General features: G+C 40.0%; 2 protein-coding genes across 2 annotated transcripts in view; both read left to right on the forward strand.

The window, feature by feature from the left end:
• Positions 1-13,042, forward strand: part of BLMH (bleomycin hydrolase) — a 24,713-nt gene extending 11,671 nt beyond the window's left edge. Inside the window, exons 8-12 of the mRNA XM_009328665.1 lie at positions 2,173-2,331; positions 2,430-2,497; positions 2,902-3,019; positions 5,482-5,551; positions 12,034-13,042. Of these exons, the coding sequence (XP_009326940.1) occupies positions 2,173-2,331; positions 2,430-2,497; positions 2,902-3,019; positions 5,482-5,551; positions 12,034-12,185 (567 nt within the window). The 3' untranslated portion in view covers positions 12,186-13,042. The remainder of the gene's footprint in view (positions 1-2,172; positions 2,332-2,429; positions 2,498-2,901; positions 3,020-5,481; positions 5,552-12,033) is intronic.
• A 6,231-nt stretch (positions 13,043-19,273) lies between these two features.
• Positions 19,274-21,513, forward strand: part of SLC6A4 (solute carrier family 6 (neurotransmitter transporter), member 4) — a 21,299-nt gene continuing 19,059 nt past the window's right edge. The window contains exon 1 of the mRNA XM_009328649.1: positions 19,274-19,559. The gene's annotated coding sequence lies outside the window, so the exon portion shown is untranslated. The remainder of the gene's footprint in view (positions 19,560-21,513) is intronic.

Here is a 21,513-nt window from a genome sequence, read left to right on the forward strand (position 1 = left end):
AAATAAATGTGTGAGTTCCTCTAGTAAAAATACTAAGCCCACACCCTTGTTTCAACCCATAATTAATCTCTTGTTTTCTTAAATCACTTGGAGCAAGAACACCTTTATTTCTATTTTGTGCACAGCCAAATAGTGAATGTTACTTAGCATGAACATTGCCCTCCTTTTGCCATCAGCACAAAGTGCACGCTAGCACAAAGCTAGTTCATATAGAGACTTAGGATGCATATAAATCAGCTCAACTAGCTCCAGAAAGAGTAAACCAGCTTTTCCTGTCTCCTCTCCTGTGAAAAGTCAGTGAGCGGAAAGTGTGAAGCCTGACAGCCTAGGAAAGCTGGCACAAACCACGGGCATTGGATCCTAGTGCAGAAGTTGAGATTTGACTCCCCCTTCTCTTATTTTAAATAACCTGTTGGTTCCTTGCAAGGAAAATACTTGTCTTGTGCTCAAGACATGGACAGAGCTGAAGTAGACCACTGTCAGCTGAAGTAAAACAGATTCAAACCTGTTTAAATATGATTGAATTCTCTGTCCCCAGAGCACCTGTGGCAGGTCCTGCTTAATATCCCTAAAGACAGTCATCTGGTTATGCAGCCTACCAGTTAGCACACTTTGATAAGCCCTGTGAGAAAGTACAGTGGTGATTCTTAAGTGCTGTTTCATATTCTGATTTATAGGGACGCTGATGACTTGAAATCTGGTCAACTTTTCATGCTAAAAATAATAGAAAGCTGCCAGCTGCAAAGGATGTCACAGTCAGCAGGCAGGGATCTGGAATTAAATTACATAACCTGCCAGCTTAACCCTAAACTGAGACATTGTTAAATGTATTAAAACAGACGAGAAGATTATTCTAGGCTTTTGAAAAGAAGCAAAGGCCCATCTTTGAAATACAGGTGAACATTACAGGAAAAAAGGGATTAGTACAGGGGAAGCACTGGGATAAAATGCTTTTCTGTATGCACGTTAGAAGGTCTGGTTTGTCTCTGCATGGGGCAAACCACCTGGTGGAACAAGTGATGCTGAATGCTTAAGCCTTTCTAGAATCAGTTTAAAGTTTCTCTTGCACTGGGGAAGTAGCTTGTTGGAGGAGCTTCAGAATTACTTACGAAAGGTTGGAACGAGATTGGGCAGCGTTTGGCTTTTGCTTTTGGCTGCTGCATTCCTAGGATAACCTGGAATTGATATGTTCAACCTTAAGCTTCTGTTTTGCCTGATAGTTTGCCTGAGAACGTAGAGCGTAAGAATGGAGAGAGAGGCTGGTGATGTTCTGTGGCCTTTCAGATTGATTTTGAACTGTTGAAACACCTATCTTTCCAGAGCTGAATGCAAATAATCCATGTGTATATGTTTATTCATGTTTTTCAAAGGTGGACGTTAAGATCCCATTTCTCCAGTTGGTTCTCAAGTGGAGAAATCCATTCATCAATGGCATTGCTGTGGTAGGAGAGGCAGACCTGCATGTTTCAGGTAGTTCACAGCTGTTTGCTTCTCTGGGCAGGTATTCAGAATAGTGAGTACTTGCCTGGGCAGCCCTCCGGAGACCTTCTGCTGGGAGTTCCGCGATAAGGAGAAGAACTACCACAAATATGGCCCTGTGACACCGATCCAGTTCTACAATGAGCATGTGAAGCCTTACTTCAACATGGAGGACAAGGTTGGGGATGCTGAAAGGCAGTAGCTTCCCAAGACCTTTTTTTTTTTTGCTGCTAAGCCACTTATTTTCCACCATTGCAAGTGTACTGTCCACCCCTGTAACTGCACCATGTGGGATGGTACCGCTCCCACAAGTCAAAGATGGCCCTGTGTTTATTCTCCCCATTCTCTTGTTTGTGCTCTACCCTTCAATTAGCTGTGATCTCGCATTGCACTTCCATGATGATTTTGTAATGAAAATATGTAATGACCTAATCAGTCATAAAATGCCATAAGACAGCCATTAGAGAGCAGGAATAACAAGCAAAGCTGCTATGCCACAGTTATGAGGTGAACTTATGAAACAAAAAACAACCAAACAAAACTTAAAGCTGGTATTTCAGCCAAGTGGCTTGTTTGCTAATGGGACAGTAAGCTAGCTGGGACAAAAGCAGTTCTCTGAAATCCACCTAGATTCACTTCTCAACGATTTCGGTTAAGTTGCACCTTAATTTATGACATGTTGGTTTTTGGCAGATTTGTCTAGTGAATGATCCTCGACCTCAGAACCCGTACAACAGGCTGTATACAGTGGAGTACCTGGGCAACATGGTAGGAGGGAGGAAAACCCTCTATAACAACCAGCCTGTTGATGTCTTGAAAAAATTAGCTGCAGCATCTATTAAGGATGGCGAGGTTTGTTTGGTTTCTCTTCATGGATGGCATGGTGCAACTCTTGTAATGTAGAACTCGCTGGGATATGGCCCAGAGGTGACTCTTCCTTCTGTTTGTAGGCTGTGTGGTTTGGCTGCGATGTCGCAAAGCACTTCTACGGCAAGCTGGGAATCAATGACATGAATATGTAAGTAGCAAATCAAAACGGAATACCATTTGGGATACTTGGTTAGGACATAAACAGGGCTTTGGCTGCTTAAGGAACTAATTTGTCCGTGCTTTGGATTATATACCCCAAAAGGTATATTTAAGTAATTCAGCAGGAAATGTTTTTTTCACTTGTTAGCTAAAGTCTTAATCCTTAAAGATGCACTACAAGTGATTGTTAAATATTCTTACTCATTTGGATTGTCTAGTATCTGGTGAGAGAAAGTCCTAAAGGAGTTTTTGCATTTATTCTGACACTAAAAATAGTTGAACTTTGACGCCTGTGCAGTGGCTCCTGGGACAGTGCAGTCTACTGAGTCTCTGGTTTACTAGTGAGAATCTCCGTGCATCCTTTTTGATATTGCTTATGTGGCTTTCTGATAGATTTAATCATGAGCTGGTGTTTGGTGTCTCTGTCAAGAACATGAACAAAGCAGAACGATTGATCTTTGGAGAATCAATGATGACCCATGCCATGGTCCTGACGGCTGTCACGGAGAAGGTAAAGTCTCCCTCCAGAAGTTCTGATGCTTGCACAGATGTATTTGAATATTCTGGCAGCTTGTTTGTGTTCTGGGCTAGTTCACAGCATGTAAGCTGTTCTGCTAGAGTTCAGCATGTGTGCCACAACACCCTGGTGCACAAGGCCTAGGTTGTCTGTTCTCCCTGTGTTGTGTCTGAGTGTTCAGAACTATAAATACTTAACAAGAAGGGAAGAATTTTAGACAAGTCAAGGGCTTCCTCCTTCTGCCTGCAAACTTTTATTGGAGAAAAGGAAAAGAAAGTTAGCTTCTATTTTTAAGATACCAGAAAACCGATGTCAACTGACTTTTAAATACAGATTCTGATGTATCTTGCTGAGCAAGAAATTTAGTATGACAGCAAGTATTTCCCACCCTATCCCATTCCGTGGGTTTGTTTTATAGCACGAAGCTCCTTCTGTTAAAATGCTAGTAGGAGGCACTTTGCAACAATCTTAACCTCCTGCAACTCACTGGCATGTGACCTCTCTGACCTACTCATAATTAGGGAAGGAAAATGGTGTCCAAAAATATTTCTGTGGCAGACAGTAGGCTGAGATGAATCCACAACTCAATCTGCTTCTGGTAGTATAACAAAGCACACATGAAGTAAAAAAAAAGTGAAAATTTACAACTCAGGGTTATCTGCAATGTTTTCCATTTATTTCCAGAAGTTGTCATGATTAAAGTTTCTTTGAAGTGATCTCTTCCTGTCCACCATGACCTTGGCTTGAGAAATAACAGCTTGCATAAAACTGAAAAAGTTTCCTTGAGCTCTGGAGTTTGAGGACTTGAGATGGGACTGCTGAGTCATAAGAATTTTTCTGAGTTACTTTTTACAACTCAGTATGACTTTTCCTGTTGTGTTCTGACCTCTTAACACTTCTATTTTGTGTATCAGATTGCATGAACACATCTTTAAAAAAAAAATTGTTTTTCAGTTAGATACTAAAAAATGATACTTTTCTAGTGTTCAAAACCTATTTATTCACAACTGAAGTGTGTATGTTTGTACTTCTTGTACCCAGTTACCGGCTGCACTTCATTGGCAGCTATAGTCTATGGTCTGTATTTTTAAATTCATACTTTTGGATGCCTAAATGTATAGTTGCATAAAACGTGATCGAATGTGACCTGATTTCTTTAAGAAAAGGATGTGTATATGATAGATGGTATCTTTAAAATCAAAAGATAGTTTAAAAGAAATTATCCTAGAACAAGTTCAGCATTTAGAGGCTTTTCCACATTCAAAATGTACTAAGTTGTTTCTACTTTTTGTTTGAGCATGTTGTCTTATATTAAACCTTAACTTAATCTAAAGGAGCTTTGATAAACTGAGTTGTAAAATGTAATACTTTGGATTTACCTACTTCATTAAAAAGGCTTTGAAGATTAAAAAAATCCTATTATGATTTTACAACATAAAAAAAATTGATGTGGATTAAATGCACCTTTTGGTTAAAAACTTAATGTACATAAACGTGTTTATCCCAGTTTCTGTCCGATAGCATCAAGAATTGACTTATCCTCAGTCTGGTAGCTCTCAAGTGTCTCATTTTAAGGACTGTCCTATATTTTTTTAAAGTGAGAATAGAAGCAATACAGCAATATTCCTTTGAATATTAAAAATGGATTTGTGGGGTGTTTTCCAGGTTAGGTTTTTGCATTAAAAAAAAATAACGTAGTAGCAAAAGAATAACAACTGTTCTTTGGTTCCTCAAGGGACCTGCTGTTTCCTCATGAGAGGCTGCTTGAAGGAAGCAACTGTTCACTTTGTGGCACAGCAAGCCTATGAAGCGGTCTTCAGTGCTGTTATGTACTTGGTAGATTTGAACCAGACTTCAGATATACACAATGCAGGCTAGAGTACGGTGTGCTTCTGAACATGAAATCAAATGTACTTTGTGCTCGTTAGAAGCCTTGTATATCTTTCAAAGCACCAGACCTGGACTTGTATCCTTCAGCTGGATACTTCAAGTGTTTGCACTTGCTTTTACCAATTCTGTTCTAAAGTATTATGGTTCCTTCGTTACCCTTGTTCCTCTCCTCTGATTCCTCATTCAAGCAAGTTGTGCATTCTGCATTTCAGAAGGCCCCCATGTCCTGACAGGTGATAGAAGAGGCTGCTTAAATTCTGTCAGTCAAGTCCAAACTTGAATTTAGTTCAATCTAAGTTTTCTGGTTAAAATAAATATTTATTGCAGGCTCTTTTCTTGACCACATTTCCTCATATTTTATGTAACCGGATAGACAAGTATTTTAGAAAATTACATTTCTCCAACCATTAGCAAGAAACCATTGTCTGAAACTTGCTGATGCCAGTAGACTTTTGGGAGTGGAGCTCTGTGGTTTCCTGGTGCTGGATTTAGACTTGGAAGGGTTGGATGCTATAAACTCACATGGTCCTTCACTACTGAATAGCCATTGACTTGTTTTGTCACAGGATGGGCAAGAAGAGGCATTTGAAAAATGGAGAGTGGAAAACTCCTGGGGTGAAGACCGCGGTAATAAAGGTGAAGTAATTTATAGTCACAGGAACAGAAAGCTGAACTTGGTGTTTGGAAATAAGGAGGTGGAAGGGGGAAAGGGGATGTGCTGTGTGTCCTTCACCAGGACATGCATGAAACAAGCCTGCAAACAGCACGTGGATCACTTGAGTTAGGCACTGTATTCCTGGAAGGCAAGCATTCTTCACTTAAATGTGATTTACATCTAAGTAAATCGAATGTAAACATTGAATGGAAAAGGAAAATGTCACTGGATAAACTTGACACTGGTTGCAAGTTCAACTGTAGAGGCAATTGCATTTTCTGGGAGATGGCCGTAAGTGATGGATGCTGCCGCTTCTTGACAGACAGGGCATCTTTGTCCCAAAGGCAGGAGGGCAAAGTTGACAGAAGCCCCTGTGGAGGCTGGAACTGGAACGCTGACGTGGGGGATATCTTGTCCTTGCACTGCAGCTTTTGACAATCCAATAACCAAACTGTTTCATTTGTGTATGGAAGGTAATGGGAAGATACCAGTAGACTTCAGATGAAGTTCATATAATGAAGTATTTAAACTTTGATAAAATAACTTTTTTAAGGTTGATTTAGTTTATTGCTGTAAAGCTGCTTATTTTCCTAAGCAATTGTATACCAGTTTGCTGTTGATCACAAGTAAATTGCCAGCTATTCCTGTCAAAAAAAAAAAGCAGTAGCTGTAGGAGCTTGACAAGTGTGTGGGGGGGAGAGCAGAACCTTTGTTATTTTGTTGCTCATAATCCTTTGCTGCAGAACACAAGTCTGAAAAATCTGGTAGTATTTGTCTGAAAATACAGTAGTACTTCTCCACTGAAGTACCAAAAATTCCAGTGGGCATGTAAACTGATCTTTTAATAAAGGGACAATAGATAAGAAATGCTTCACAGTATCAAATAAGATAGGATCACTTCCAAGAACTGCACTGTATAGAAATGCTTTCTCCTTCTAGTATGAAAGGAGAAATAAAGACTTCACTGCAATACTTTTAAATGTACTAAAGTTTTTGGTAACAGAGCTAAGCTTAAATCTGTACACTACAGCTGTCTCATCTTTGGGACCTCATGCTGGCTGTGGCTGATACTACTTAATCTTCCCGAGTCATGTGTGAAACCTAAGTGGTTTATATTTTCTTTTAAAGCACTGTTTATCAGTCACTGCAAGCTCTTACTTACCGATTTTGTAGATGGGGAAATGAGGGTATGACTGGTTCCAGCTTGTGCTGTGAAGAGCTGCAATGTGAACTGTTCTAGCTCCAGCACCTGTCTGGAGAAAAAAAAAATTAAAAGATCATAATTCTGGTTGCCTTTCTAAAGCTGTGCTGAAAACATGACCTGCTGCATCCTTGCAGTGTTCCTCTCTGGTATGACAAGCACTAGCAACAACAAAATCCAGTTACATGCAGTTCAGCTCATGCCAGGTTTTCTGCATGAACTTGCTTTCCTGTTGATGACCGTCTCAGCCTGTGCTATTGTTCCTTTAAAAAGGGCTTGTAAGTGCTGTAGGGCTGTAGTAGGGTGGATGTGCCAGCCCGGCATGGCACACGGACAGGCAGTGGGGACAGAATGGTGAGTCACATCTGAGCAGTGGTTTAGGAAATTGCTTCTAGTTGCTTCCCTGCTCAGCCTGGGAATGACCGGAGAGTGCTTCTCTGCCTGGTCTAGAGGGCCAGCTCTGACCGCCCCTGGCCCTAGGTGAGTGGGGCTGGTGGTGTGAGAGCATTTCCACTTGCTCTGCCAAGGCCTGCAGTCAGCCAGCTTTTCCTAAACGATTGGAGGAGAGTGAGATCTCCATGATTTTTGTCATCTCCTATCTGAGACAGGCCGGATGTGGACTCAGCTGAGGCATGATACGCTCACTGATGAGCATGCCAAGCCAGACTTCAGTGTGTCCCAGGGCATAACACAACAGTCATTGCTGACCACATTTTTCTGTTGCAGATTAATCCCAAATGTTGTGCTCACAAGATCTGGTATGGCTGAAATTTCCCAGGATGTCTGGGGGTTTCTTCAGGGAATAGACTATTTCTGGAAAACTCTGGTTTAGGATGTGGTCTTATTCATAAGCTTTTGATATCTTATACATGAACAGCTAAGTAAACCAGAATGTTCTTGGAACAGTGTCTTACGCTCTGGCCCCTTGGTCTTGTACTAGCGTCTGTTCTGAGTTAGCTGTATAGATTCACAGCAAAGTATTCCAATAGAAATCTTTAGTCTTGACAAAACAATGGAGCTATGTTGATGTTCAGCCTTCAAGGCTCATCAATGTGACAGTAGTAAAATGTACTTTGGAATGTTGGATTAAGAAGCCAAATCAATACTAAAAAGAAGTAACATCAAAACTTTTCTTGTCTCCAAATACAAACTAAAAACTATTTTGTTAAGCACCTCTATGTATAACAGAGAATATAAAATATAAAAATGCCTGGTTAGTTGTGCTCTTACTGTCAGAACACTGTTTTGAGACACTCCAGATATTTGGTTTGTGATGTTAGATGCTACCAGTGTTAGAGGAATGCTTCCAGGATGGCAGTGCCTTACTCAGCTTGCTTTACAACCGCTCAGCGTGGACTTTAGTTAGTACTCCAAACATTCTGAAGTTAATGGGTGTCTGTCAGCAACTTTGGTTGTGCTAGCCATGTATGCTCCTTGGCCAAGGTTCAGAGTTGCTCTTTATTAGAACTGCAGAAGGACTGGGCTCCATTTCAGGATATTGGCTATTACTCCCAAACCACAGTGCAGCAGACTGAAGCCTGACACTGCTAGTAAAAGTTGTACCTGTTGAGCTGTGACTGAACAGGGGCAGCTCTGTGCTAGTGTTATTGGGCTGGAGCATCAGTGAATGCTCTGACGGAGCTGGGGAGGCTGTGATCGATGCGTGTGGGGAGCCGCATGCATTTTTGGCTTTCTTCGCTTTAAGCATGTAATCCAAAATCAAAAAATAAAAACTACAGCAACTAGAAAGAAGTGTAATGCCTCAGGCTTTAAGTTAGGAATAACACTAAATTAACCCAGTTAGCTAGTCTTCTTTGAGTATTACTTGAACTTGTTTGCCAGCTTTGTAAGCTTAACTTGCTACTTGGTTTGCAGTAACAGTTTATTCTCCTTAGACATTCTCTTTTCCAAATACGGATTCACTTTTCAAGAACAAGTTCTTCTGGAGCCATTTAAGAGGAGCTAGTTGTTCCTTTGAAATACAATAGGACCCCAGAGTGACTTGAATAAACCCTGCCCGTACCCTGTGTGCATGTATTGTATGCATGCCATCTATGTGAACTTTTCTGGGTGAGTCACTGTCATTTATCTGTTTTCTGCTGGTAGAGACCATGGTCTCTGGAAAGTCTTACTCACTGTCTATATTTTGTTCTGGTTAGGGAGTTGCCTGGAAAAGTACCTTGACAGAAAATCCCATCAGAACTGGGAGGCTTGACTCTATTTCAGACTACTTTTTTCAGGGAGGTGAATCCCTGAATGATTTTCTTAGGTATGACCAAACAACCCACCGTTGAGCTAAAGGCAGTTGGAATATCCTTCAGAGCATGTTCTCAAACATTAGACAAGGTAACTTGACAGGGCTTCCTCCCCTTCCTCCTGCCCTGCTTTTTCACTCTTTAACATCCAGTACTGGCTGGTGTAGGAGGATGAGGATTTGTAGGCTGTCCTAGCTCTCTTGCTATGCCACTGAGTCTGTCTGGCAGTAATTTTTTTTCTATCTTATCTGCCTTGTTAAGGAATTGGGAAGCTGTGCTTGGATAAGTCCAGTGCAGAGAACCAGAATCCACATCTGTAAAGAGGCAGCCAAGAATGATGTTAAACTTGGCACATCCCAGTTGAGGCCCAGTTGGGTGTGGGGGATACAAGTAGGCCCCAACTCCATTATTTCTTGGACAGGATGATAAAGGGTACAGCCTGCAACAAAACACTAGAGATTAGACTTTGAGTCATTAAAAAACAAACAAATGACTTATCGTTGGTAGGATATGGAAGTGTTTTTTCACGTGGGGTCCCTCTTGCTTTGCTCCAAGTACAGTCTAAGGTGCCAGGTAACACCTGTTTCCCCAGACTTGCATGGTGCGGGACTGGAAAGACTCTGACTCCTGGTTTGGGTGTCATGGGATGAAGTTATTTATATGCTCACGCTCCGCAGGGTGGGCAGAACTGAATTCTTGTGGTAGCGCTTGTCCTGGAGAATGGGAAGCCCTGGGAACAGCCTAGCATTGCCTCTCCTAAATATTTAATAATTACATTCATATCTGTTGTAAAACTGTTGCTTGGAATCCTGTCTGTTTTTGTCAAGGAATGAACACAGCTGCTGACAAACATTGCTTGTTTTTTGAGGTAAAAAAGTCACTTCCCAGTCAAATATTTCCTTTCTTGTGTTTTACTGGCACTTTGTCAGCAATACAGGCAAGTTTAATTGCTTACTCTTTTGTTCTGGAGACGCAGTACATTATTACCTAACTTTGAACCCAGCTTATCCCATCAGATATCTTTTTTTAAAAGCAAGCAAGAGGGGAAAACTAAATCACATTATCACATCCATTTGATAGGGGTCCATCTGCTTGTTTTGGCATGAAGAGAACTTTCTTGTGGTACATCTCCAGCTAGAAGTCAGCTCCCTTTTGACTTTTTTAATCTCTTGTACTGACTGTTGCATACTCACTCTTCTGCCTGAAGACATTTTAAGGATTTAACTGTAGATACTTAGTGTCTTTATTCATATATGTGTGTGTATATATATCATCCCATAAGTACACTAAGACAGAATGGCTTTCTTAATCTGTTCTCCCTGTGGAGGAGTTAAGGCACAAGCACAAAGTGGCTTGTATGAGGTCCTTTGGGAACTTTGCAAGAGCTTGATTTTCAGGTGCCCAAATCCTAGGTTATGCAATGACTCACAGATGGTTCATCCTCGACTGACCTCTCCCTGGCCAGCAGCTCGTCAGTTTTAAAGTGCTGTATGTTCAGGTTTTCCTTTGGGTAAGCTAGAGAAATGTGGACCAGTCTCATACACAGAGGAGTACACTTTTGTAGTCAGGTGCTATGTGCTGCTACAAGATGATGATGCTGTTCCAAGTTCTTTTCCGTATTCTGGCCTTAACATACAAGTGGTTTGAGTAGAAGCAATAGATTAATTGCCTGAGGTAAAACTCCATTGTGTACCCTGCCCAGAAATGCAATAAACTTTTCTGTTTCTTTTGCTTCTGCCTGTTACCTGGATGGAATGCGGAGCTCAGGGTTGCCTTAGGCAGGCCCGTAGGTATATGTAGTGCTGCGTATAAAGTCTGTGTCTCCTTTTAATGAAGAAATTGATAATGGCTTTCATTGTGACACTGGGCACAGGCCTTCTCAAAGAGCAACCTTACTTATTTGCATGTTCTGAAGTTCTGCTTGACGTTTCCTTCTTGTTCAGACACTGCGATCCTAATCAGCACTGTCAAGCTTTGAGATACAGGATGTCAGAAGCAGAGTTCATTATCCTCTCAGGGTGCAATTACTTGTTGGCTCTTGGGAGTGAGAGGTTTTTGTGTGTCCCAAGAACTCATATCCTGAAGAGAGAATAATCAAGGCAGCTCCCTTTGGCAGTGTTTCCAAAATGGCTTCTAGCTCGGATTACAGTTGATAGGGTTTTTAATTTATGGGAATTATCTGATCTCTTGCTTTAGAAACAAGATGGTGTAGATAGATGCATTTATTGTCCATATTCTTTGGACATTTTCTTGTTTCATTTGATTGTGTGATGATACTGTATAAGGACATGAGGAACTTTATTACATAAAGCCTTCTCATCTGTCTTCTAAATGCTTTCTTTCTCCCAGCCACTCTTATTTTCAGTTCGCCTTGAATAGTTTGTTTCCAATGGTAGCTTTCTGCTAAAACCTGTGACTTTTTTCTCCCAGTTCAAAGGCCGTTCACTGAAATTCTCAGTAAGAATTATATTAAGGGAGAAAATTGAGATTTAGTTCAGCCAAAGTGTGATTTAGAAGGCTTTACATTTTGAGGAAAGCAGATGGCCTCCTTCTCTTCCTGCGAGAACTAAACCAGCAAAGTTTTCTTAAGCCAAAGATGGTTTGGATATTCACCTGGAAAATTGCCCTTTTCTTACCAAAATCCTGAAAACTTCTAAAGCCAGATATGCAGATAACTTTACATTCTGCCTTAAATACTAAGGTTTTTTTAAGGCATTGTAATTCACTTGAGTATTTTCAATGGCTATTTTAACCAAGGAAGCATAAATGATGAATATTCTGGGTCTTGTTTTTCCTAGCAGGCTTCTTGCTTGGTCTTTCAGTGCACATGAAGTACATTCAGTTAGCTTGTATGTTAGTGTCTTTGTGATTTTTTTTTTTCTTGAGAGATACGAGGTATGACTAGGTCCCGTTTGTAATGCATCATTCATAGGTGAAACTTGTATATGTGACTGCTTCAGTGTACTGGCAGTGGTTCTCTGTTGTAATGAACTGTTTTCACCCCCAGGTTACCTGATCATGACTGATGACTGGTTTTCTGAGTACGTGTACGAAGTTGTGGTGGATAAGAAGCATGTACCAGAAGACATCTTGGCAGTGATGCAGCAAGAACCAATTGTTTTGCCAGCTTGGGACCCTATGGGGGCTTTAGCCAAGTGAACTACAGAATACTTGCCTCTTAATGGTCAACCAGAAGTAGATGCAATAGAGAATTCCAGTGGTTGGAAGCCATAGCCAAACGATAATGTGACCAAGCACTCAGCATGGTCCGTATTCTTGAAATGTAAGTTAAGGATCTTTGGGAAATAGCGCTTTACTGACTTGGCTGAATAAAGCTCTCAGACAAGCTACTCCGCAAAACTAAAAAGGGAAAAGGAAGAAACTCATAATGAAAACACATTACAAGTGCTGTCAATGGCAGTTTGATTTTACCTTAAATTTTTAACAAAAATCAGCATAGTAACTCAGTAGAATTATTTTGACCAGTGTTTTCCCTGGAAAAGATGGCCATAAAAGGCCTTTCTTTAGAATTAACAGCTAGGTGATTGTTAGAACAAATACAATGAGATACTTATAAATTAACCACCCATGATCTGACTTGTACCATAAAAGAATGCCAAAATATTTTATATATTTGCATTTTTAGTTTTGCTGAAGTTTTGGAGGGGACATAAGAATTGAAACTGCTAAAGATTACCTTTAGAAAATTTTCTCTTCCAGCAGAATTGGGGGAACTGTTTCCTTGAGGTTTCCAGTTTCATTTGGTTTTATTCTTCCATTATTGAGCTAGGACTGGATAACCCATATCAAGGCCCAGTGCTATGTCTGTGTGCACAGGAGCGCTATTTTTCAGTTATATTAGCAAGAACAAACATAAATATGTTCACAGGTGGAGTTAGTGTCATGCTCAACAGAAAAAAAACCAATGTTTTAATTGCTGCATTTTATTTGGATGTTTTAAAAAACAAGATGGTGCTATGAAGCTTTTGAATAAACACTTTCTAAAGTGACTGGTACAGCTCTGTTTTCTTTTTTTAGAGCCTCATGTAACTAATGAAGTGGAAAAATATTAGTGACCTACAAACAAATCGAAATGAGCCAGAATATGAACATACCAGGAAACCATGCTGCTTTGTTCTCAGTAGTAGTCAAAGGTGCTCCTCTCACTGAACAAGATAAACACAAACATAGTATCTCATGTGCTACAGGCACGCAAATATTTTGGTGATGGGCACAGTACTAATCCTTCAGTTTGAATTGTGCCAAAATGGCGGGCTGTCTTTGTGTGTACCGTGACAATTTTCCTGTTCTGTACTGGATTTAGTCATAGGCAAGTAAGAGGGTAAGCGAGGATAAAGAACCACACTGAAACACAACTGCCAGCTACCATGGGTAGCAGATAGACGTTGCTTAAGTCAAGTACAAGCAAAAAGAGGATGTTTGGTATGGCTGTGGTAGTCTACAATTTGGTTTGACTTTTCCATTTGGACTACAGAGACAAAGTTATTAAATTATTATGAAAGTGTATCTTACGCTAGTTATACAAATGTGTGTATATATGTATGTACATATATTAAAAATGCCAAGCTGAATCATATCTGCATGTTGCCTGCTAAACTAAATCCAGATTAGTGTTTGTCTAGGAGTCATCCAAGATGATTCAACCGGCCGTGATTAACATTTCCTGAAGCGGGCAGGAGTGCTGGTTAGATAAGAGAATTTGGCATGGAACAGCAGCAGGAGCTTATTGTCGCTGTCCTTGAATGATGTGTTTTAAGAGTCTCTGCCCTGTGCAGTATTTTCTGCAAAGGTAACAAAGCTGTTCTGGAGATGTACAGAATGTATCTTGACAGTACAGTGATACTATAATTTGATTCCCTTCTACTAAAATTCAGCTCATGTTATCCTGGGTTTATGGCAAAAGGTTTTCTGTCATCTCTAGACCTGTGAGGGTACAGGAGCAAATGGCTATTTGCTCTCAGCTTGCCTCTTCTAGTAGCAAGGGTCACGAGCAATAACATAAAGCTATACCTTTGCAGTAGATTTTTCCAATCTAGAAGACTGCAAGTTCAATGCTCAGATCTTCTTCTGTGTCTCAAGACAGGTAGATGACCTTCCTTGCTTTCTACAGTGTTGATGCAGAAGTGTGCATCACATGCAGTTACCTTTGTGGAAGCTTGGGCATATACCTTTTATTTATCAGGATATTGTTGAATAGTTGATTTGTCAAGTATATTTAATTATCAGGTTATTGTCAAATATTTTGCCACCATTTCTGATTTATACTCTGTGCTTATCAAAATGTGATCTCTATCAACCCATGCAAATGTATATTGTATAAGGAACAGTGCCTAGCCAGGAGTAACTGGATATGGGAATAGAGCATGCAGAACAAGTGTGAACCAAGTTTGAGTGGTGTGTAAAGAAAACTATAAAAATGTCATGGTTGATCACATACTCTTGTAGAAAAAAGTAATGTAATATTGGTGTGTATAAACAGAGAAATAGCCTGCAATATATGTAAAGTTACCCAGCTCTGCCTAAGACTGTTGGGGAGTGAGCTGGAGTGCAGTATCTAGTTTAGGGTACTGCCCCTCAGGGAAGATGCAAACCAAAATGAGCGTAGAGAAGAGTGGTTAAGAATGATCAGAGGCCTTGAAACTGTGACTAGTAAAAGGCTGAAAGAAACATGGTGTTTAGTCAGAGAAAAGGGGAGACATCACGTTCTTTTAATTCATAAATGGATCCTTTAGAGAAGGGAATTTTGTTTCCACTGTTTATGATAAATTGATTGAAAAGTCGTGGGCTTCAACTGCAGCAAGATTCAGTGAGATTAGGGAAAGCTTTCTGGTGATAAAAATAGTGAAGAACTGGAATAGCTTGCCTGAGGTTGTGTGATGCCTCCATTGTTAGAGATCTTTAAGAACAGGTTACAGAAGAACATGTCAGAAATGGCATTGGTAGAGTTGATCCTTCCTTTTGGCAAAGGGATGGACCAGATGATCTTTTGAGGTCCCTTTTGGCTTTATGGGTCTGTGATGCACAGTCTCTACCTCATGCTGTGTTACTTGCATCAAGGCAAATAAACAGTCTTGTACTTGATGCTGAACACTGGTGGCTCTGAAACAAAGCCAAATCTCTTGGGAAGTTGTATTATGCACAATATTTTGATTATGACTAATGCATGTGTTTTGGGGTTGGTTTTTCTTCCAAAAGGTCAGTATTTTAGTCTTTCAAAATCTTTCTGCTTATGACATTACACCAGTTCTTCTACTTCCTTTATGCTATCTGAGAGGGGGATAGATAGCAGCCAAAGAGAGTTAACAGCTTCTCTGGAGTTTAACTGACTAACATTTTTGTTGCCCGTGGCAGCACTGACGAGGATTGAGTTTGACAAATTAAAAACAGTTTCCAAGCCAGTTTTTGTTAATTTGAGTATTTAAAAGTATTGTCCAGCATGTGCTTATCTCTGCAGCTCTTGCCCAGATATTTCCCTGGACAGCTTATACAGTAGTATATTTTCCTTTCCTTCAAATAAGCACAGAAAATCCACATGGCTAAAACATATTATAGGAAATGAAGCCAATCTGGCAGAAACAGTTTTGCCTTTATGCCCAGCAATTTTGTAAGTTCCTTGTAAGAAAGAATGGGGAAGAGGAGGGGAAATAGATCAATCGAAATGAGAGCTGTATTTCTTCTACTTTGAGGACTCTAAGGGCAATTGAACAAACTGTTCTAAGGTTCATGCTAACGACACTCTTGAACTCAAGGCTGGCACAGGATTAGGTAGGATATTCTCTGTTTTGCTACCTGTGTGATAACAGCCCATGAAAACCAGTCCTGTGCCTCTGGTAAGAATCAATAGCTGCGTGCTCTTGCTAGGTAGCTGTCTGTTATCCTTAAATCAGACCCTCATATCTTAGGGCAAGTGGGATTGTGCTTAAACAGTAGTTTGGAACATGAGTAAAATCAGTACGTGTAAAATGATTTCCCATTACAGCTCCTCTTGATGTGATGTTTACTGGACCACTCTGCCCTTTTGCCTTGAAGGAAAAATCCCTAATGTGATCAGCAGCCCTCAGCCCGGGGGGATTAAGAATCGAGACAGCTGAGCAGATGATTGAGAGGCCATATGCTCCATACGGAGGCCGAGGAAGTTCTTGGTGTCCTGCGTAGCATGAGGCACGGCTGGATCCAGAAGAAAGTCAGTCTCTTCTCAGGTGCATGGAAGTTAGAGCACAGCCTGGAGATGACAGAATGAATTAGCACACTTGGCCCAGCACCTCTCTGGCAGGGTAGTATGGGAGCGTGTCAACGAGGAACAGACTACTTAACTCCTGTCAGTTCGCAGGAAATGGTTCAGAGATGATCAAAAACTAAACTCTTTCCAACTGATGGAATGGAAATAATGTGGGAATAGGCCTAGCTTGCTACAGGTTTAGTATCTCAGCAAAGAAAGCTCTATGCCTTATGAACTGTAAACCCAGATTACAAAATTAGCATCCAACTGATAAAGATGGTTAGGTTAGAATAAAAAACCAAAACTAACTTATCCCCTCTGTTTCAGTGCTGTTTCTTTCTTTGGTTTATATCCTTTGCAAATCTTTAAAAAGACTTTTGGATTGCTGAGGAACCAGCCAACTAACAGTTTCCTTTTCGAGTTTGCCAACAAAACCATGTAGTTTTCATGGGATAATTCAAAGACAGTTCCTCTGACAGGGAGAAAATATTGCCAGATAATGTTGTAGAAGTCAACAATCTCAGATTCAATCAAAAGTCAGAAAATAATAACTACTGCTAACTAAGAAAAGGAAGAGGCAGGAGGAGGGGTTATGTGTACTGGCAGTTTGTAGGTTTTCAGAGTCAGGTTTCTCCACCCGAATGCTCTCTCAAAACAGTTGTAGTGGGAATAGCGAAACCTCTCCAAAACCCATCTAACTCCCAGATGTATATCCCAGCACAGTCAGCTTAGAAAATAGCAGGGAAGGACAATCAGAATTTGTTTTATCCCAAAGCTAATCTTAATAGATTTTAAATGTAGTCGGATTCCTAACTAAGCAAAAGATGGGAACAAATAAGTATTTTAGGAGTTGTTTGTTTTGTGTTGTTTGGAAGATTGTTCCTATCCTCTTATTGGCAGTGAATCAGAGACATGCTTGCAGAATTATTACTAATCTCTTCTTAGTACAGCGGGTATTACTGTTATTAGGTAATTTGATTGATGCTTCCCATTTTTGTGCTGGCATTGGTAACTGGAATCTACAGCTGCTTTATCTGTGGAGAACTGTGGAAGTGTTTGAAGTTACGTCCTGTGTAAAGCCCATTTTCTTCCTCTTGTTTTTTTCATACTTTCCCTAAATCATTAGGATTTTGCCCACCAATGCACAGAAGACTTCATGAAATTCTGGAGCTGACTCGGTACTGGACCTGGAAGTTTTTCACGTATGGGGTAAATAAGTTGAGGTGTCTGCCTGAAATCTCAAGTCTGTTATTTATATTATGCCCCAAAGGCTCCAGGCTGTTTGGCAAGAAATTAAAAAAAAACCCCATGCTGCTGCAGAAGACATTAATGGAAAAAAAAAAATCAACTGAACAAAAAGGCCAGGATAAGTCATGAAAGGTGGTTTTGTGTTCTTAATATGCCGTTTTTCACATTACAGCTTTGTATGCCCTACAAAAAATCACTAAATACTGACACTGGGTGCTGCTGATGCGAGCAGATGAAAGTAATTTAACCACAAGTGTTGACCAAGATGAATGGTATGCAATAGTGTTTCAGGACTTGTTAAAAGAACCTACTCCAAGCAGAGACTAAGATGGAGGAAAAACCTCAGACAAAGGTCATGCTGCCTCTAAAACTTAAAAAAACAAACAAAACCCCACACCCCAATATAATTATGTAAAAGCAGAGGGACCCAAAGTAGAGAGATTTTGTTTCTTGTACGAGTAGAAAAAGTGAGTCTGGAAAATCCATTCCAGTCTCCCAGCAGTGGTGAGCTGGAAATCTGTGTGAAAGGGAAGGCGCAGATTCCTGGTACCATCTGTCCTCCCACCTCCCAAGAAAGAAAAAGCCTGCTATCCGAAGCACGGGGTCTAATCCACAGACAGATACTTACGCATTAAAACACTGTACTTGGATCTTCGTAAAGGTTTAGTGAGTGAGGCATGATAGTATCTGTCCTTGCAAACCCTTCAGAATAGGACAAAACGGGGGGAAGGCTGTGAATGATTATAATATGCAAGGACACTAACTTGTGGGTTTTTTTCTTGTCCGCAGCTAAGCAGAGATTAACATGACCAAAACCGTTTATTTTGGAAAGAAGAGTACGGGAGGGGAAATCAGCGTGGCAGAGAGAAGACGAGTTAGATGTTGCTATTTTCGCTAAAAGAACTATGAATCTCTAATACCACTGAAGGCAACAAGCTTCATTTGACAAAACATTTTTAATGTACTGCCCACAAGAATTAATGGGAAAGCAAAAGTTACTTTCAATACAAGTCTCCTTAATGTTTGCAATTGCAATACCTGAGCTACCCTTGAGGTGGTGCAAATGACACACTGCTGACTGACTGCTGCTATCATTAAGGGACCAGAAGACAGAAAAAGGGAAGTGCTAATTATATCCCTGTACTTTTCAGTTTTCAGACTTTGTTTTCCTTTCAATTGTTTGGAACAAGTCCCTGAAAACTGGCAACCACTTACAGCAAAACTGCTGAACTGCTGTTGCTCTAACAGTTAGCTATTCTTATTTGTCCCCATTCTTTTTTCTAAAGAAATTGCAACGTCTAGGAACAAATAAATCCTGGGTGAAAGACACTGGAGAAAAAAGCATGTGTCAGAGGTTGAGTGAGATATTTTGAGGAGTAATAGCAAGAAAGGAAATTACTTGTTGAGCTTACTGAAGCAGCAAACCGCTTTTTAAAGAACTTGTGCTTAACGCTTTAAAACAAAACTAAATCTTATTTCTTTATTAAAATAATGTAAATGTTCAGCAATAGAAATTATTCTTTCCAAGCCCTTTTATTGCGATAATATCCCAGTCCTTCCTGTCTTTCTGTAATCTACAAACCCACCTGCAAACTTGTAATTTATCGACTCCCTCAAAACTTCCGTCTCATTTGTTGTCATTATCATCATCATCCTGTTATTTATAGCTGTAATAATGGCCAGCAAAACTGTCCCTTACCAGAAAAGCTTCCCTCCTTCTCACTCTGCCTTCATTGGATCCTGCTCTTTTGAACTGATCGGAACAGACAAATGTAGCCACCCACCTCTAGGAGGAAAACTGAGCTGCAGCCCTGGTGAAACATAAAGTTTATTTGACTAAAGTGACGCAAAAATTCTTAAAGAGCTCTTTGGCAGCAGATTATCTGGAAATCAGACCATGTGAGGGGGATTGGTGTACAAAAACCTCCCCAAGATGCTGAGTTGCCCACAGGCTGAGTTCCCAAGACTCTGAAGTAAATGTGGGTGAAGGTTACTCGAGCTTGGATAACTCCAAGGAAAGCGCTTCAAACCCATCTGAAAGACAGGTACTTTATAATTTTGTTTTTAACACACTGCTATCTAAAGTACTCTATGAAATTTAGAGACTCCTAGACGGCTGTCTTCAGAGCCTACCTTCTGAAGCAAGCAGGTACTGGAGGTTTGTTAACTGTCACTCCTCATTGCCTCTTTCAACTTGGGTTATAAAATCTGAAATACTAATGACAGTCTAAAATATGTATACTATATTTTGTTTCATTTTAAACTAACTTTTAAGGTCTTAGAGTAACTTCTAAAACATTGGGAAAATGTACATCTAACAAAGCTTCTGGGGGGGGAAAAGATACATTGATTTTTGGTGAAAGTTTGCTTTGATTTTTTTAAACTTTTTATGCTTTTTCTTGCTTTTCTGATGTTACTCCGTCTCATTCAGGCACTTGTCCAGCAGTTACGAATGCTGGGAGTTAAATGCCTGTAGCAGAACATGTTATGACAATCTGAAATTACAATTTTGGCAGTCCATATAATTGCATTATGAATGTAAAGTTTATTTAAAATTTACAAGAAAGCATTAAACTATAAGGAAAAATAAAGGAAAGAAGCAGAATCTGAAGGAAAAAAAAAATCAATGCAAACTGTTACTTATTTTAAAAGGGTAAAGTAAGCTTTATTAACCATATTAAGTTATATTTTAAAAGGTAAACTGGTCCAGCACAGTAAATTATCTAAGTCAATGGGACAGATTTATTGTAAGTAATAAATCTGAAGAGTATGTCGTATATAAATTTATGGTCAATCATGTTTACTGCTGAAACCAGCTGGCTTGCTGGGTTAGTTTGCTAAGTAATATGGAAGTTTAAGTGAGGAATGCAATGCAACTGAATATATAAAGAGTCATGGAAAACATGTTTTGATGTGTTAAGAAAGCCTGGGGAGAAAAGGATCGTGCATTTAATGGATTTGGATTCTTGGAAACGTGGAATTTTTTTAATGTGGGTTGTTAGCTGTCAGGCATTTTACCAGGGAAGGTCTCATACACTTGGGCTTCATCTTCTGGTGCTTTTGATGAAGGAATTGACCATAATTTTCTTGGAGAGTACTTTGTAAACTTGGCATATAGCAAATGGCTGTTGTGGGTCCGTTTTCTAATTGGACAGGGCGTGATGAATTTCAAATGGTTATACAAATCAAGAAGAACTGCCCCAAAACTGGAATTTAATAAAACCCCTAAATTATTCCCACACATGGAATTGTGCAGTGTATTTAAGCTCTTTCCTGCTTTCCTTCATGGAAATATAAACCGTCGAGTTTTCATTAGGAACAGTATTAAGAGCCTAAAGAAATGTTCGTTCTGTGTCCTGGTGTCCTTTCTGATGCCAATGTTTTAACTCTTTTCCAAAACTGTATATTTGCAGCTCCGTTGATCTGGCAATCTGTATCTTACAGAACTTACACAACGTAATGAAGCCCGTCTATGGGATAAGTGTTTCATAAAGAATTTGGAGCCCGAATAAAGGGGCTGTAATTTGGAGATACCCATTAACAAGTCTCCTTCAAAGAAACATCATCTGGGAACAATGGCGAATGTTTCTTTACTGTCTTTAGGTAAAAAGATTACAAACAGAAGGATATGCATGCTGGCATGTACGTGCAGCCAGTCTTTGACTTGAGTCTGCAAACAGGTCTTTTACTTGACACACCGTGCCCGTTAATTTGCCTGTGCAGAGTTATATTAAGGAACAGTGCTCTATTTATTTGGTGATATTTGCTGTGTTATGACTCTTCCTTCAAGTTTATATCAATAATTTGAGGAAGAATACAAAAGGAATATCATTCTCTCTAAGCTTATCTGTTTCCTTGCGCTACATATGGGCACTCCCGAGCCATAAAATGCATTTTCTCCACACCCCCCCCCACGCCGTTCTTTAAATGACTGTCATCAATTTGGCAGCATTCCCACTACAATACAGTGTCTGTCTTCTCAACAGATTTTTAAAGGTA

The sequence above is a fragment of the Pygoscelis adeliae genome, unplaced genomic scaffold (assembly GCF_000699105.1).
Source record: "Pygoscelis adeliae isolate BGI_AS28 unplaced genomic scaffold, ASM69910v1 Scaffold347, whole genome shotgun sequence".
NCBI lineage: Eukaryota > Metazoa > Chordata > Aves > Sphenisciformes > Spheniscidae > Pygoscelis > Pygoscelis adeliae.